The sequence below is a fragment of the Salmo trutta genome, chromosome 32, assembly GCF_901001165.1.
Source record: "Salmo trutta chromosome 32, fSalTru1.1, whole genome shotgun sequence".
Lineage (NCBI taxonomy): Eukaryota > Metazoa > Chordata > Actinopteri > Salmoniformes > Salmonidae > Salmo > Salmo trutta.
The window spans coordinates 12,734,664-12,752,592 of NC_042988.1; the positions used below are offsets into that span (position 1 = coordinate 12,734,664).

At 44.6% G+C, this 17,929-nt stretch overlaps 1 protein-coding gene across 3 annotated transcripts in view; it reads right to left on the reverse strand.

The window, feature by feature from the left end:
- Nucleotides 1–3,012: 3,012 nt before the first annotated feature.
- The window catches only part of LOC115171115 (signal transducer and activator of transcription 5B), a 101,731-nt gene continuing 86,814 nt past the window's right edge, over nt 3,013–17,929 (reverse strand). For all 3 annotated transcript variants that reach the window (XM_029727629.1, XM_029727632.1, XM_029727630.1), the window contains 12 exons: nt 16,449–16,604; nt 12,501–12,680; nt 12,025–12,112; nt 10,493–10,615; nt 9,721–9,813; nt 9,376–9,582; nt 7,140–7,234; nt 6,109–6,251; nt 5,816–5,971; nt 5,558–5,609; nt 4,997–5,101; nt 3,013–3,419 (listed from right to left, as the gene is read on the reverse strand). In XM_029727629.1, coding sequence (XP_029583489.1) covers nt 3,296–3,419; nt 4,997–5,101; nt 5,558–5,609; nt 5,816–5,971; nt 6,109–6,251; nt 7,140–7,234; nt 9,376–9,582; nt 9,721–9,813; nt 10,493–10,615; nt 12,025–12,112; nt 12,501–12,680; nt 16,449–16,604 — 1,522 coding nt within the window. In that variant the 3' untranslated portion in view covers nt 3,013–3,295. The remainder of the gene's footprint in view (nt 3,420–4,996; nt 5,102–5,557; nt 5,610–5,815; nt 5,972–6,108; nt 6,252–7,139; nt 7,235–9,375; nt 9,583–9,720; nt 9,814–10,492; nt 10,616–12,024; nt 12,113–12,500; nt 12,681–16,448; nt 16,605–17,929) is intronic.

Sequence of the window (17,929 nt, forward strand, 5' to 3'; positions counted from 1 at the left end):
AATTATGGTACAGAAAATAAATTCATATATGCTGTATATAGATAGCAGAGGAGGCTGGTGGGAGGAGCTATAGGAGGATGGGCTCATTGTAATGGCTGGAATGGAATCAATGGAACTGTATCAAAACACATCGAACATATGGAAACGACATGTTGGACTCCGTTCCATTAATTCCATTCCAGCCATTACAATAAGCCCATCCTCCTATAGCTCCTCCCACCAGCCTCCACTAATAGACAGAGACTCTATTTGTCTTTTTTTCATTTTATGATACATCAACCGAGCGTAGGGCTTCCTTCCTGAGAGGGCAGAGTTTATGAGTAGAGGGGATGGGTTGTGTGTGTGTAATATAACTGTGGGGGTTGTGTGGTGTTGCTGTCGTCATGATATTGCCCAATGGTTCAGAAGTGTGTGTGTGTATGTGGGGGGAGTGTGGGGGGGGGGGGGGTGAACAGCGTAGCCACGGCAACAGGTGGATCTATCGTTACATGCTTTGTTAAACTGCGGTAGCTAAGGTGTACTATGGCAGACTAATCCTGCTGGGAGTATATGGAGACAGACCCACTACAACATCTTGGCTGAAAGACAGGGAGTGAGCCAGTGCCAAAATATCCCAAACGTTATGGTAGCAATGGCCTTCATGCTCGGGACGGATGAGTCAAGTGTTCAAGCGCCTCATATTGTCTGCACACATAGCTATATATCTGTACCTCCGGTTGTCAGTTGATGTTTTATGTTATATCACACAGAGACAGACATGCACATGCAGATGCAGATTTAGTAACAGTGATCAGTAATAACAGCAAACAGAAGACAGGCTTACTGACAGAGATCGACAGAGAGAGAAAAAACAGACAGAGAGACAGACAGACAGGAGTACCATCAGGGCTGGCTCCAGACATAAGCAATATCAGCGGTCGCTTAGGGCCCGGGCCATTTAAAAAAAAAAACTCATTTGGGTTCTAAATTTACTGTTGAAAGTTAGAAGGTGAAGGTTCGAAATGTGCTTGTGCATCAGCAGTTTTTCTCCTGTTTTGTCACTGACAGTCACTTAATTAGCCATGTCGGCTAACAGCTTACAGTGGCAAGTTAGTCTAGCTAGTCACACTCACTCAGATATCATTAACATGACATAAGTAATGGCAAAATGTGTAGAATTACAGGAAATTTGCTTTAAAACTGTAAAAATGTATCGCCACCCAATGGCAAAACTGGTAGCATTGCAGGGAATTAGCTTTAAATCTTCAAAACATGCATCTCTGCCCCATGGTAAAATGAGTAGAATTAGATCTCCACTAGTCATCTCAGGCTATGGATTGAGTAGTTAGTGTACTTCAGCAGATGCACAATACTAAGCCAATAAGGACCCAGTATAGAGACTCTTCTACCATCAGTCCTAGCAATGGACTTTCCTACAGATCTCCCAACTAAACCCCAACCTCCACACACCCCCCAGTGACCTCAGCTCCCCTACACACATCCAAACAGCTCCCCAAATAGATTGTCAACACTAGACATCACAACCAATAACAAGACATGACCAAATGAGTTGTTTAAAACACCAGACACAGACAGACAGACAGACAGACAGACAGACAGACAGACAGACAGACAGACAGACAGACAGACAGACAGACAGACAGACAGACAGACAGACAGACAGACAGACAGACAGACAGACAGACAGAGAGTGGTAGTGAGAGTTAGCGTTGATGGCACATACATCATCTACAGGGGTATGGAGGGGAGATAGATAGAGGACTCATCTTTATATCTGTGCCATTAAAGCGTCTGTGTGACAGCATGGGCAGCACTGTTGAGGTACTAAAGTAGTACATGTTATTCTTCTTCATTGGCTGATTGCTCCCAACCCATAGGAATCCCCACCCAGATGACAACTTTAAAATGGTGGAAGACCTCAATGGCAATGGCCATGTTAAAAACGGGTTATATTAATGATGAGTCATCTATCTTTTCTCTATGGGCTGTCCAGAGACTTGAGTGGCCATGCTGGATACATGCTTGTATTTACATTGCATCTGTGTGCAAATACAGGAAACTAAAATATCCCTGTGAGTGTAGAGGGGGCCCAAAGTCCCCAAGTTTCAGTTGGAGCTGATGTATATTATGCAACAGTGTGTGTGTGTGTGTGTGTGTGTGTGTGTGTGTGTGTGTGTGTGTGTGTGTGTGTGTGTGTGTGTGCGTGTGTGTGTATCCTTGTGTGTGTGCGCACGTGTGTGTGACATAGATACTCAGTGTGCTCTGAGAATGAAATGAGAGCCATTCTGCTTGGAGTTTAGTGTGTAAAGATTCAGAATTATTATACTACTAATTGAAACTTCCCTTAGCAACAAATCCGATGATGGTGTCAATAACAACAACAAATTCTTCATTTAAGTTTTTCTCTTTCTTGGCAGAGGGAGGGTTGAATTAAAAAACTCTGTTGATAAACCATTTACAATAATAAAATAACTAAACAAAAAACAAAAACAGTACAACTGTTTAAATGACTTCATACCGGTTGTGGAGAGTGCTCTTCAAAAATCTTTGTTAGTGTCACGTCCTGACCATATACTTAGGTATTTTTGTATTATATTTGGTCAGGACGTGGCAGAGTTATGTTTGGTTATGGTATAGTGGGGTTGTGAGTGTTGGGTTAGGTTCTAGGTTAGGTTTTCTATGTGTAGGTGTATGTCTATGTTTGGTTAATTGGGGTTGGGACTCTCAGTTGAAGGCAGGTGTTGTCTATCTGCCTTTGATTGAGAGTCCCATATAGTGGGGTGTGTTTGTGTTTGGTATTTGTGGGTAATTGTATTTTGCACTGGGTTTCGTTTCTCCTGTGAAACTGTCACCTTTCGCCTTTGCGTGTTTATTTTGTTTTGTCGTTTCCATATGATGTGGAACAGTCAACCCGCTGCGTATTGGTCATCAAGTGATTTCGACATATCTTCCGATGAGGGAGAATACGAGGAACGTGACAGTTAGAATTATGACCAAATGAAAATGCATGCGTGAATTGAATGACTTTTTTTTTATACAATACTGTAACATTGTTGTTTTTTGCATTTATACCTAGTCTGTTTTACAAATACGCACGGAGACAAACTGAAAAAAGGTCACTGACATGCAGTTTGCTTGCCGAGAAGAAAAAACTAAAAAACAATCACAAACATTATTAACATTTCACAATATAGCTATCTGAAATAAAACACGAGGAAATGAATGGAATTAAACCATCAGAAATGTCAAAAGGTGCAGGGTTCTTTTGTTGGTGTCAGGGGTCAGAGATTGAGGGTCACGACTGCTGGCCGCTCCATTGGCTCTCCATCGGTCGCCGCAGCAGCTCCTCAACGTGTCGCGCCACGTCCATGGTGTCATCCAGGTCAAAGTCACCATCCGCATCTAACATGGAGTCACTCCTGCCACAACACAGGAACCAGTTAGTAACACAGGCCATCAGACACACACCTCACAACACAGCAACCAGTTAGTAACACAGGCCATCAGACACACACACACCTCACAACACAGGAACCAGTTAGTAACACAGGCCATCAGACACACACACACCTCACAACACAGCAACCAGTTAGTAACACAGGCCATCAGACACACACACCTCACAACACAGGAACCAGTTAGTAACACAGGCCATCAGACACGCACACCTCACAACACAGGAACCAGTTAGTAACACAGGCCATCAGACACACACCTCACAAGACAGGAACCAGTTAGTAACACAGGCCATCAGACACACACACACACATATCACAACACAGGAACCAGTTAGTAACACAGGCCATCAGACACACACACACACCTCACAACACAGGAACCAGTTAGTAACACAGGCCATCAGACACACACCTCACAACACAGGAACCAGTTAGTAACACAGGCCATAAGACACGCACACCTCACAAGACAGGAACCAGTTAGTAACACAGGCCATTAGACACACACACACACACCTCACAACACAGGAACCAGTTAGTAACACAGGCCATCAGACACACACACCTCACAACACAGGAACCAGTTAGTAACACAGGCCATCAGACACACACCTCACAACACAGGAACCAGTTAGTAACACAGGCCATCAGACACACACCTCACAACACAGGAACCAGTTAGTAACACAGGCCATCAGACACACACACACCTCACAACACAGGAACCAGTTAGTAACACAGGCCATCAGACACACACACACCTCACAACACAGGAACCAGTTAGTAACACAGGCCATCAGACACACACACCTCACAACACAGGAACCAGTTAGTAACACAGGCCATCAGACACACACACCTCACAACACAGGAACCAGTTAGTAACACAGGCCATCAGACACGCACACCTAACAACACAGGAACCAGTTAGCAACACAGGCCATCAGACACACACACCTCACAACACAGGAACCAGTTAGTAACACAGGCCATCAGACACACACACCTCACAACACAGGAACCAGTTAGTAACACAGGCCATCAGACACACACCTCACAACACAGGAACCAGTTAGTAACACAGGCCATCAGACACACACCTCACAACACAGGAACCAGTTAGTAACACAGGCCATCAGACACACACACACCTCACAACACAGGAACCAGTTAGTAACACAGGCCATAAGACACACACACCTCACAACACTGGAACCAGTTAGTAACACAGGCCATCAGACACACACCTCACAACACTGGAACCAGTTAGTAACACAGGCCATCAGACACACACACACCTCACAACACAGCAACAAGTTAGTAACACAGGCCATCAGACACACACACACCTCACAACACAGGAACCAGTTAGTAACACAGGCCATCAGACACACACACACCTCACAACACAGCAACAAGTTAGTAACACAGAGTCCATCAGACACACACACACCTCACAACACTGGAACCAGTTAGTAACACAGGCCATCAGACACGCACACCTCACACTCACACACACATATGTAATCTATACTCACATAGGCGGGTATATGCCGTAGTTTGGAGGGTGACTGACAACAGGGGAGGCTCCGTGATCCATGTAGGTGGGGTTTGCTGCTGGGTCAGGATTGGTCGTGGTGAACCTGCAGGTCCAGACAAACAGACATACAGACAAACGAGCACGAGCCAGAGAACGTCATTCCGAACGCCAGCTTTGTCGGTTACCACGGCAACCGTCATCACCATCCCTCACCACCACCCCCTCCTCCCGCTCCTCCTCTGCCTCCTCTGCTTCATTAATTACCAGTCCCTTTGAGCAGCAGGATCAGGTTAGGCAGGGTGCTGGGCAGCAGCACCTGGAGCCTTCCCACTGAGAGGCCCACAGACCCTTGGTAACAATAGGGACCCTGCTAACTCATTACCCAGACTGACATGACTAAGTGCAGTGATGAGAGGGAGAGAGGCGCCCTCAGGCCCATGGATGCTGGGCTCTAATTGGTTCCTCCATCTGGAGTGAAGACCTAATGGTTGATCTGCATTCAGGCCACATTGTTAGGTGATTAAATCAGCCCTATCGCCACAGAGAAAGAGAGACTTACTCTGGTACCACTTGTTTGATCTGCGGTTTCACGTATCCATCCACTGCTTTGGCTGTAAGAGAGAATGGCAAGGGAAGGAGAGACAGGGAGAATCGCTATGTTCAGACTGCAGATATGGTCCACATTCACAGGTTCCTCAGAGTGGCTGTTATAAGCCTCTATCTGACCAAATTGCAACAGATATAGAGAATAGATACTACAGTATAATTATATGTCATCATTTATTTTTATAGAGATGAATAGAGGTTAGGTACATACACAGGGGTGGCGTGTAGTATTTGGAGAAGACCTCATCCTTGGGTCTGTCTGGGTAGAGGAACAGGAGGTGGTTGAGGTCACTGATGCGGTCAGCCAGAGAGCGGATGGAGAAGTCTTTGGCTGTGTAGGGCATGAGGTTCCACACCATTCTCTCCCCTGGAAACATAGACACACTTGTTATAGTTCCTACTTGGCTATTTTTACAGACCTTCTCCGTCAAAGATTAATTTGTTAATTGTCTAACTGACAAAATAATGAATTGATTGATCGCTTGATTGGTTGGTTGTCAGTACCTGGTTTGTTGGGGTTCTCAGCCACCCAGGCGATAGTGATCCCTCCGATCTCAGAGTCGCTGAAGCGGAGCAGGAAGGTCCCGTTGGGTTTGGACATCAACATGTCCTGAGCCTGCTGCTTGTTCACAAATCCCAGGATCGCCCTGTACATAGAGAACGGAGGAAGGAAGAGAGAGAGAGAAAGAGAGAGAGAGAGAGAGAGAGAGAGAGAGAGAGAGAGAGAGAGAGACAGAGAGAGAGAGAGAGAGAGAGAGAGAGAGAGAGAGAAGGGGAGAGACATCAAGAGGGAGATATGGAGAGGGAAAACAGACAGACAAATGTACAAAGAATAAAAAGCCCAGGAGGAGGACAGGAGGAGGGCATGAGAAGGACATGAGGAGGACATGAGGAGGACAGGAGGACAGGAGGAGGACAGGAGGAGGACAGGGGGAAGACAGGGGGAGGACAGGGGGAGGACATGAGGAGGACATGAGAAGGACAGGAGGAGAACATGAGGAGGACAGAAGGAGGACAGGAGGAGGACAACATGAGGAGGACAGGAGGAGGATATAAGGACAGAGATAGACAAAGATACATTGTTACATACATTGTCATGCCGCCCCCCTTCCCCTACAATAATTGTATCCTCTTGACCCATTACAGGTAGGGATAAATATCTCTGTGGTTGCTATGGTAAAGCCGTGTCCATTGTGGGGAGGGCCTTTTGGTAGGCTCGTTGAGATTAAAAAAGCAATCAAAATGTGAGGCTGCAACAGCAGAGGGGCTTAAGGAGAAAAAACACCAAGTGCACTCTATCAAGAAGACTCACTAAAGAAAGCACATTACAGCTGCCATTCAAACGACAACAAAAAGAGGACTTTAGCTTAGTTGAGCCATTTTCTCTGTCCATTTCCCTGTCTACTTGAGCAGTGTGTGCACGCTGCAGGCATCTCCTGTTACACTAACACACAATCCAAGTCAAACCTCATTTCCACAGGTTATTCTGGAGTAGAAATTCTAGGAATATAGACATTTAAAAAAATAATTCTTACCCATCATTCCAGTGTGGTTTGAGATGTTTTTTTGTGAGTTCCATGACCCCATCAAACCACTGCCAGAACGTGAAATTCCTGCCAGGCAGACTCTCCTGTAGGTTAGAGGGATTGGGACATTGGGTTTGATACAGTCGATAAACAATTTGTTGTCTGTGTTTAGTCGCACTAAGCTCTCCTCACACATACAGAGTAGCTCCAGTTTCAACTGTTCTGCCTGCGGCTATGGAACCTTGACCTGTTCACCGGACGTGCTACCTGTCCCAGACCTGCTGTTTTCAACTCTCTAGAGACAACAGGAGCGGTAGAGATACTCTGAATGATCGGCTATGAAAAGCCAACTGACATTTACTCCTGAGGTGCTGACCTGTTGCACCCTCGACAACTACTGTGATTATTATTATTTGACCATGCTGGTCATCTATGAACATTTGAACATCTTGGCCATGTTCTGTTAAAAATCTCTACCTGGCACAGCCAGAAGAGGACTGGCCACCCCTCATAGCCTGGTTCCTCTCTAGGTTTCTTCCTAGGTTCTGGCCTTTCTAGGGAGTTTTTCCTAGCCACCGTGCTTCTACATCTGCATTGCTGGCTGTTTGGGGTTTTAGGCTGGGTTTCTGTACAGCACTTTGAGATATCAGCTGATGTAAGAAGGGCTTTATAAATACATTTGATTTGATTTAGTGTAGAGCAGCAATTACAATAGACAGTCAGTCAGTGAGAGATATTTCCCAGAGTTCAGCTGACCCCCTTACATCCATCCATCCAGTTCAGATCAGTATGACTGTTGCATCAATGCAGAGTACACTGGGTTAATGTGTTGGTGTGCGTGTGTGGGGGGGGGGTTGTAAGTATGCGTGTGTGTGTAACGGCTGTCGTCGCAAGAAAACCAAGATGCAGTGGAGGTTGTGGATTCATTATAAATATTTAATAAAATGAACCACTATAAACAAAACATCAAACAGCAACGAAAGCTAACAGTCCTGTCTGGTCAAAACGAACGAGACAGAAAACAATCCCCCACAAAAACCAAAGGAAAAACCTGCTCCTTATGTGTGACTCCCAATCAACAACAATGAACTTCAGCTGTGCCTGATTGGGAGTCACACACGGCCCAAAACAAAGAAATACAAAAAACCTAGAAAAAGTACATAGAACGCCCACCCAATGTAACACCCTGGCCTAACCACAATAAAGAACAAAAAACCCCTCTCTATGGCCAGGGCGTTACAGTGTGTGTGTGTGCATACACACGTGTGTATACACATGTGCAAGTGTGTATCAGTGAGTGAGCTCTGAGGTGCATGTTCCAGCTCCTGTTACTAGGCCCTCTCTCGCTCTAATGAGGCTGATGCTCTGTGGTGAATGAGGTCTGAATGTGAGTGTGCTCTCTGTAATCAGGGGCTGGTTAGAGGGAGCCAATGAGGCCTGGGGCTGAATTAGCCCTTCCTGTCTGGACAAACAGGCCCATTAACCAGACCTGAGGACCTCACGGCCAGCCGACTAGAGCTCATCAGACTAAATGGCACCCTATTCCCTACCTAATGCACTACCTTTGACCAGGGCCCTATGTAGGGAATATGGTACCATTAGGGACGCAGCCTTAGAGAGAAACACATTAGAGACTCGCTCAGCCCGAGGAGAGCAGATTTTAATTAATTTTTATTTAACCTTTATTTAACTAGGCAAGTCAGTTAAGAACAAATTCTTATTTACAACGACGGCCTAGGAACAGTGGGATAACTGCATTGTTTAGGGGCAAAACGACAGATTTCTACCTTGTCAGCTCGGGGATACGATCTAGCAACCTTTCGGTTACTAGCACAACGCTCTAACTACTAGGCAACCTGCCGGCCCCAATGAAGATATAGTGGAATCATTACTCTGAACATGGGAAGGAACACCAAAGAGGTAAACTGTGTCTGCAGTGGCAAATACTCACATCTAAATTAAATATACACAAACCAGGCATGGTAAAAACTCTACAATAGATTCCCACTGAGCATCAAAGAGATGATATCACCCCTCTGGAACAACTTGTTCCTAATGCAGAGGTCAGGTCTTGTAGTCCACTGGTCAGTAGTCATGGGCTGTGTCCCACATGGCACCCTACTCACTACAAAGTGCACTACTTTTGATCAGTGCCCATAGGGTTCTTGTCAAAAGATGGGCCCTGGTCAAAAGTAGTGCACCACATAGGAAATATGGTGCCATTTGAGACCCTCCCTGGTCTTACCCTGTTGAACTGGGACCAGGTCATGGTCATGCCGCGGTAGTCATCAGGGTTGATGCTGGAGCTACTGAAGGCTTTCTGGGCCAGGAAGACCAGGTTCTCCTCTGAGAGGCCACGGTTACTCTGCACCTCCGCCTTGTACTTCATGTTGAGGGCCTCACACAGCTGGGGCCACAGCACCTTGTCAGGCACTATGAAGGGCACCCGACCCTGGGGAGGAGGAGAGGAGAGAGGGTTAAGGACCCTAAACCAGGGCAACGCTAGAACGTCCATCAAGAGAAAAACAAAACAATGTAAAGTGTTAAAGACATCATCATACACACAGCACGATGATCACACTGAACTTACGGGTTCGGCAAAAGCGTTGTCCCACAGCACTGTTGCTGTGGCGTTATTGTCTTGGCTACCATGGACGATCACCACCACAGGAAGTGATAACGTCTGACAGAGAGAGAGAGAGAGAGAGAGAGAGAGAGAGAGAGAGAGAGAGAGAGAGAGAGAAGAAAAAGGTCATTACAAACACAATGATGTGTATGTGTATCAAATACAGTATATATAAGGAAACTCATGTAAAACATGTTTCCACTTTAACCTACTGTACAGCACTTTGTGTTCCAACCAAAAAATCCATATCATTCTGAGAAATACATATTTGTTTCCTGTACCATTGACAATGTGAAGGTCATTTTTCTTGTGTGACATAGCTTTAACAATGATTACTACTTAGAATATGGTCACTGAAGGAGCAGGGTAAGGAACATGGTGTATTGACTGAGCCACCCTCTGCGCGTCGACGACAACTGGATGCATCTGGTTTTCAGTGGAAATGGAAAGAGAGCCTGTGACATGACTTCCTCTTTTGGAATTTAACAAGGTGACACTCCAGCTTAACTCCTCCTCCACATTTACTGGATTGGTTGAACAGTGGAGAAGAGAACCTCCCCCGACAGTTTATTTTCTTCTCGTCAGGCTGTTGAGGCGTTAGGTTAGACTAGAGCCAACAGCTCACCTTGGGCTAGTCCACCACTCTGCTCATCTCTTCTTAAGCCTGTGTGTGCTGTATTGATAAGAGTTGGCAAAACAGCACAAACAGATCTGGGACCAGGTTATCAGTTCTTACCTTAACCTGAAAGACCAGCTCATTACCCCCGACGCTAAACTGAGATTCAAACAGAATGGTAAACTTCTCCTCTGTCACAGACTCCGCCCCTCGCCGGTCCGAGCGCTTGATCCTCTTCAAAGACTACATGAAAGAGGAGGCGGGGTCAGAGAGGACGATCATGAGGGTTGAGGAGAGGACAGCAGCACAGCACACAAACATCTTCTAGACTATTCACTTTGAGGAGCTGTTCTCTGATCACACACATACATGTGTGGGGCGGCAGGATAGCCTAGTGGTTAGAGCGTTGGACTAGTAATCCCTGAGCTGACAAGGTACAAATCTGTTGTTCTGCTCCTGAACAGGCAGTTAACCCACTGTTCCTAGGTCAACATTGAAAATAAGAATTTGTTCTGATTTGCCTAGTTAAATAAAGGTAAAAAAAGAAAATACATGATCCCCTTTCATTCCAGGAGCAGACTTAAAGGGATACTTTGGGATTTTGGCAATGAGGCACTTTGTCTACTTCCGCAGAGTCATGGCGGAGATCTTTGTGGGCTATACTCGGCCTTGTCTCAGGATGGTAAGTTCATGGTGTGGGGCTGTGCTTTGGCAAAGTGGGTGGAGTTATATCCTGCCTGTTTGGCAATGTCCGGGGGTATCATCGGATGGGGCCACAGTGTCTCCTGTCTCAGCCTCCAGTATTTATGCTGCAGTAGTTTATGTGTCGGGGGGCTAGGGTCAGTCTATTATATCTGGAGTATTTGTCCTGTCTTATCCGGTGTCCTGTGTGAATTTAAGTATGCTCTCTCTAATTCTTTCTTTCTTTCTCTCGGAGGACCTGAGCCCTAGGACCATGCCTAAGGACTACCTGGCATTATGACTCCTTGCTGTCCCCAGTCCACCTGGCCGTGCTGCTGCTCCAGTTTCAACTGTTCTGCCTGCAGCTATGGAACCCTGACCTGTTCACCGGACGTGCTACCTGTCCCAGACCTGCTGACAGCAGGAGCGGTAGAGATACTCTCAATGATCGGCTATGAAAAGCCAACTGACATTTACTCCTGAGGTGCTGACCTGTTGCACCCTCAACAACTACTGTGATTATTATTATTTGACCATGCTAGTCATCTATGAACATTTGAACATCTATGCTATATAAATGAATTTGATTTGGATACCATTTTTATGTCCCTGTGTCCAGTATGAAGGAAGTTAGAGGTAGTTTCGCAAGCCAATGCATATTTATTAACATTCTGCCTTTAACTTCATTCTGTAAATAGAGACATAAAAATGGTATTGACAAGTTCATTGCCAAAATCCCAGAGTATCCATTTAAGCCAGAGTTTACATGTTTACATGTTCCCTAGGGAACTCAAAACAGCATGTGGGCTGAGTAACATGCTATCTGTATGAGAATGCAGAATCTCCAAAAGCCTCTTGGATTCCAGTTTAGCTGGGATTTGTCTCTGAAGAGAATCTTCTCTAGGTGTGGTATTACAGACTGAGACTCACTGGTCCCATCCATCCTCTACCCTGGTCCAGTCCATCCTCACCATGTTCCTGAAGTTGGCACTGAGTGTTCCTGTGGCCTGGTGGTACTCCATCACACAGTTGTTGTTAAGGATCTCTCCACTGCTGTCACTGGGAGAGGGGGGAGGAGGAGGAGGAGGAGAGGTAGATGCTTCAGCAGATGTATTAATCATAGAGTCATGAAACTTTCACAGAGCATGAAGGGGAATGACTAATTTCAATTTATGTGAGGCAAGTTTTTTTCAGGATGCCAACGCTGACAATCTGGCAATATGCTACCCAAATTTGCCCCTGGGCTAGGGATAACACGGCTATTCTTTTAGTACTAGGAAAGAAGATAACATTTATACACAACCTACTTTAGGGTTCTATTAGGTGTGTGGAACGTGGGATGTAGCACGCCCAAAAGTATCATCTAAATGTGGAATCTTCACTTGCTCGATAGATTCCACTGTGGCAATAGATATCAGTGATGAGGGGGCTCTATGCTGTGACTTACTTCCTGGTGTTCTCGTTCTTGAGCAAGGCCTTCGCCTGCTGTTCACTGATGATGGTGGCCTTGACCTGCGGGGGGTTCATGTGCACATTGAGCTTCCCGCCCACTAGGAGGCGCACTGTGGCGACAAACTTGGTCTGGGTTTTCAGCACCTGGGGAGGTTGCTTCTCTATGATAAAGGTGCTGGAGGGAGGGAGGGAGGGAGGGAGGGGGAGAGAGAGACAGAGAGAGAGAGAGAGAGAGAGAGGAGAGGAAGGGAGAGAGAAAGAGAGAAAGAGAGAAAGAGAGACAGACAGACAGACAGACAGACAGACAGACAGACAGACAGACAGACAGACAGACAGACAGACAGACAGACAGACAGACAGACAGACAGACAGACAGACAGACAGACAGATTAGAGTCAGAGGAAAGTGTAGCGGATTGCTTTAAAGGGATAGTGCAACATTACTACTGCCTATTACGTCTATTTGACCTGCTTTTGAAAGTTACACAGTATGCAAGCTGTCTGCTCTCCATGCTCCCACACATAAACACGCACAGACAGACAAACGCTACACACACACAGGCAGAGTGATGCTCATTCATTCAGGCACGGAGGGCCTTGTGTTTTAGGCTTGGCTGACCGAGCTCAATATGAGCAGGCAGTGATGAGATACCCTCCCTCCCCCCTAGCCTCCCTCCCAGGTGCCTGCTAGAGGTTTAGAGGGAACAGTAGAGGGGATGTGGGTGTGGTTTCGCTGGAGAGCAGGAAAGAGCGAATTAAGAGGGGAGGAAACACCAATGCAGTAGTATGGACTTTAAAAGTAGTGTTTTTACTAGAGGTCGACCGATTAATCGGAATGGCCGATTAATTAGGGCCGATTTCACGTTTTCATAACAATCGGAAATCGGTATTTTTGGATGCCGATTTGGCCGATTTTTATAACTAGGCAAGTTAGTTAAGAACACATTCTTATTTTCAATTACATATTTTTACCTTGTCAGCTCGGGGATTCAATCTTGCAACCTTATGGTTAACTAGTCCAACGCTCTAACCACCTGCTTTACATTGCACTCCACGAGGAGCCTGCCTGTTACGCGAATGCAGTAAGAAGCCAAGGTAAGTTGCTAGCTAGCATTAAACTTATCTTATAAAAAAACTATCAATCTTAACATAATCACTAGTTAACTACACATGGTTGATGATATTACTAGTTTATCTAGCCTGTCCTGCGTTGCATATAATCGCTTAGGTACACGTTGCTCCAACCATAAACATCAATGCCTTTCTTAAAATCAATACACAAGTATATATTTTTAAACCTGCATATTTAGTTAATATTGCCTGCTAACATGAATTTCTTTTAACTAGGGAAAATGTGTCACTTCTCTTGCAAACAGAGTCAGGGTATATGCAGCAGTTTGGGCCGCCTGGTTCGTTGCGAACTGTGAAGACTATTTCTTCCAAACAAAGACAGCCGACTTCGCCAAACGGGGATGATTTAACAAAAGCGCATTTGCGAAAAAAGCACAATCGTTGCACGACTGTACCTAACCATAAACATCAATGCCTTTCTTAAAATCAATACACAGAAGTATATATTTTTAAACCTGCATATTTAGCTAAAAGAAATCCAGGTTAGCAGGAAATATTAACCAGGTGAAATTGTGTCATTTTGCGTTCATTGCACGCAGTCAGGGTATATGCATCATTTTGGGCCGCCTGGCTCGTTGCGAACTATTATGCCAGAATTTTACGTAATTATGACATAACATTGAAGGTTGTTCAATGTAACAGGAATATTTAGACTTAGGGATGCCACCAGTTAGATAAAATACGGAACGGTTCCGTATTGCACTGACAGGAAAAACGTTTTGTTTTCGAGATGATAGTTTCCGGATTCGACCATATTAATGACCTAAGGCTCGTATTTCTGTGTGTTATTATGTTATAATTAAGTCTATGATTTGATATAGCAGTCTGACTGAGCGATGGTAGGCAGCAGCAGGCTCGTAAGCGTTCATTCAAACAGCACTTTTTTGCGTTTGCTAGCAGCCCTTCGCAATGCATTGCGCTGTTTATAACTTCAAGCCTGTCAACTCCCAAGATTAGGCTGGTGTAACCGATGTGAAATGGCTAGCTAGTTAGCCGGGTGCGCGCTAATAGCGTTTCAAACGTCACTCGCTCTGAGACTTGGAGTAGTTGTTTCCCTTCCTCTACATGGGTAATGCTGCTTCGAGGGTGGCTGTTGTCAATGTGTTCCTGGTTCGAGCCCAGGTAGGAGCGAGGAGAGGGACGGAAGCTATACTGTTACACTGGCAATACTAAAGTGCCTATAAGAACATCCAATAGTCAAAGGTATATGAAATACAAATCGTATAGAGAGAAATAGTCCTATAATTCCTATAATAACTACAACCTAAAACTTCTTACCTGGGAATATTGAAGACTCATGTTAAAAGGAACCACCAGCTTTCATATGTTCTCATGTTCTGAGCAAGGAACTTAAACGTTATCTTTTTTTACATGGCACATAGTGCACTTTTACTTTCTTCTCCAACACTTTGTTTGTGCATTATTTAAACCAAATTGAACATGTTTCATTATTTATTTGAGGCTAAATTGATTTTATTGATGTATTATATTAAGTTAAAATAAGTGTTCATTCAGTATTGTTGTAATTGTCATTATTACAAATAAGTAAAGAAATAAAACAATCGGCCGATTAATCGGTATCGGGGGGGTTTGGCCCGCCAATAATCGGTATCAGTATCGGCGTTGAGGAAAAAAAATCATAATCGGTCAACCTCTAGTTTTTACGCTCTCAACGCTCCCCTGTCTGTGGCCTAACGGACATCGTTCTGACAATGAAACAGCTTCTCAGTGCATTATGGGTCTCTGTGGGGACCACAGTGCATTATGGGTCTTTGTGGGGACAACAGCTGGAATAAGGAGAGAGCAGAGGGTTCTGGGAGCACTCAGAAGACTTCCTGATCCAGTCAGTGAGGCTGGCGGACTGATACGGGCTGACAGACAGTGCCCCCAGGGCTACAACACTCTACCATGGAACTCAAGCTAACTTTCTGAGCCTGTTAGCCTTTCTCCCCATCTCCCCATCATTGTAGACTCTTCATCTCTAGTCTCCAACACTTTTTGTCTCTTTAGCTTTCGTATCGACCCTCTTTCGTATCCCCCTTCTTTCTTTCACTTAATGTCCTTGAAACGGTTCACTCCTCCTCTTCCTCGTACTGTATCTTCCTCTCCTTTTCTAAACCGTTCACTCTCCCTCCTGTTTTCTTTCTCATTTCGGATCTATAGCAGGCCTCCCTCTCTCCTCCCTCCATCTCTCCCTCCTTGTAGCGTTGAGGGTAAATGCAGGCTGAATGAGGTTGTGTTTGTGTGTTCATTGGTAGGTTCAGCAGGGGTTGGGAGCAGAGCTGGGCTGGGTTGCTGGAGGAACGATCAGCAGCTTGCTCCCTCTGCCCCGGAACAGCCCAGCTTGGGTTCAGCACAGAGTCAAACACACACACACGCTTTGCTGCTCCACAGAGTCATATAACCGGGCTCCCGTGATGTGCGGTGCTGAGTCATTTCTAATTTAATTCTGGTAATAAACGTAATCTCACGCTCTATTGGCCACATAAGGAGTCAGGGGTTGTGTCAGTAGGATAGGGTTTGTGTAAGGGTTCACACTGAGTGTAGTATATGGTAAATAACACAGTTCAGTTGTTCTTCATTCAGTCCCATCAGAGGAGATGGGGGGTGTAAACATGACTGTAGAGTAGCATACACCCTGAAGATAAGTGTGTCTATAAGAAGTTCACATTTACACACACCCACATTCCAGCTCAAAGCCACTCGCACACAGTCCAACACACTACAAACTATTCTCACAATACCTTGCACTTTGATATTGAACAATAACAACAACTTCACACACACACAAACACACGCAGGTACACACACACCTGGTGACCAGTGCTGAGATGATGTCTGTGATGGTGCTGTTGAGGTCGTTCAGTAGCTCCTCGATGGGGCCGGGGATAGGAAGCTGTTGTCTCAGGTGTTCTGCTCTCCTGATCTGCTGCCTGTTCTGCCAGATCGTCTCTGCCAACTTCTCACACCTGAATCACACACACACACACACACACACACACACACACACACACACACACACACACACACACTTGAAATAAGGTTCTCAAAATGGACAAATTAAGATCACACAACTCAAAGTTCAGACTCTTACAAGCTCAGACAACCAGACAGACTACAGTCTAGTTCAAAATATACAGTTTAAGACAAGGTAATAATTCCATGCTGGAGCGTTCAAAAATAAACACATTCATTGGACCGTTGCTGATTCTATAGGATTAGCATTGAAAACGTGACCAGCGTTCAGAAAATCAAGTAATAAAGTGGTTGTAGATCATGTGAAAATGTTTTAAATGAATAGAATGACAGGAAAACAGTAATTCTATGTGTTTTCTAAGTAGTTTGCTGAAATTCACAACGATTGTGTTTATTTTACACTTTGATGGCAAACTTTCTGTACAGCTAACATTCACTTGTTCATATACATATGTTTCTTGTTTGTCTATCTTTTTATGTCTGTTTACATGTTTATATATGTTTACAACAAGCAAGGGGAAGATATCAGAATAGGGGCATTGGGGAATAATAACATATTGTACGGAATACATTTGTACTGTAGTGAAGCCGTCTCTAGAGTAAAGCAAGGTCTCTTTCATGATCATGTGAAACGTCAATGGCTTTGGAAATGCTGGGATGTGTTTTTCAATGATGTTAAAGGTAATTATGATGCAACTGTGACGGTGATACGATATGGATTACTATTATCATCATGAATATTAAGGCTATACGCACTACATGTTACACACATAGACACTCAACCATGCAAATTGGCGGAGTTATTATTTATTTGGACATCACACATTATAGTCTTACTCTTATGCAGACATCGTACACACTCTCACTAAATCACATCCAATGTCATACACATCAACCTACTCAGATTTACTACACATATAATATCTTGTCTCAATTTTCTAACATCTGTGGCATTGGTTCACAGGCAAGGGAATAAAACAAATATTGATTGAACGTATTTCTTGAATTCTAAATATCAGACATTTGAAAGCTCTAATTTTGACCGTCATAATACCTCTGACGGCAGTAACTTTACAAGCACTAATTATGGTCAATTTAGACTGAGAATAGTATCTAGTCAAGGTAAGGGGTGAAATAAGTATAGCTAGTTATAATTGTAATGGTTTAGCAGATTATAAAAAAAGAAGATCAGTCTTTACGTGGCTAAACGAAAAGGAATATAACATATACTGTTTACAGGAAACTCACTCTACATCCTTAGATGAAGTTGCATGGAAAAAGGAATGGGGTGGTGAAATAATTTTCTGTCATGGACAAA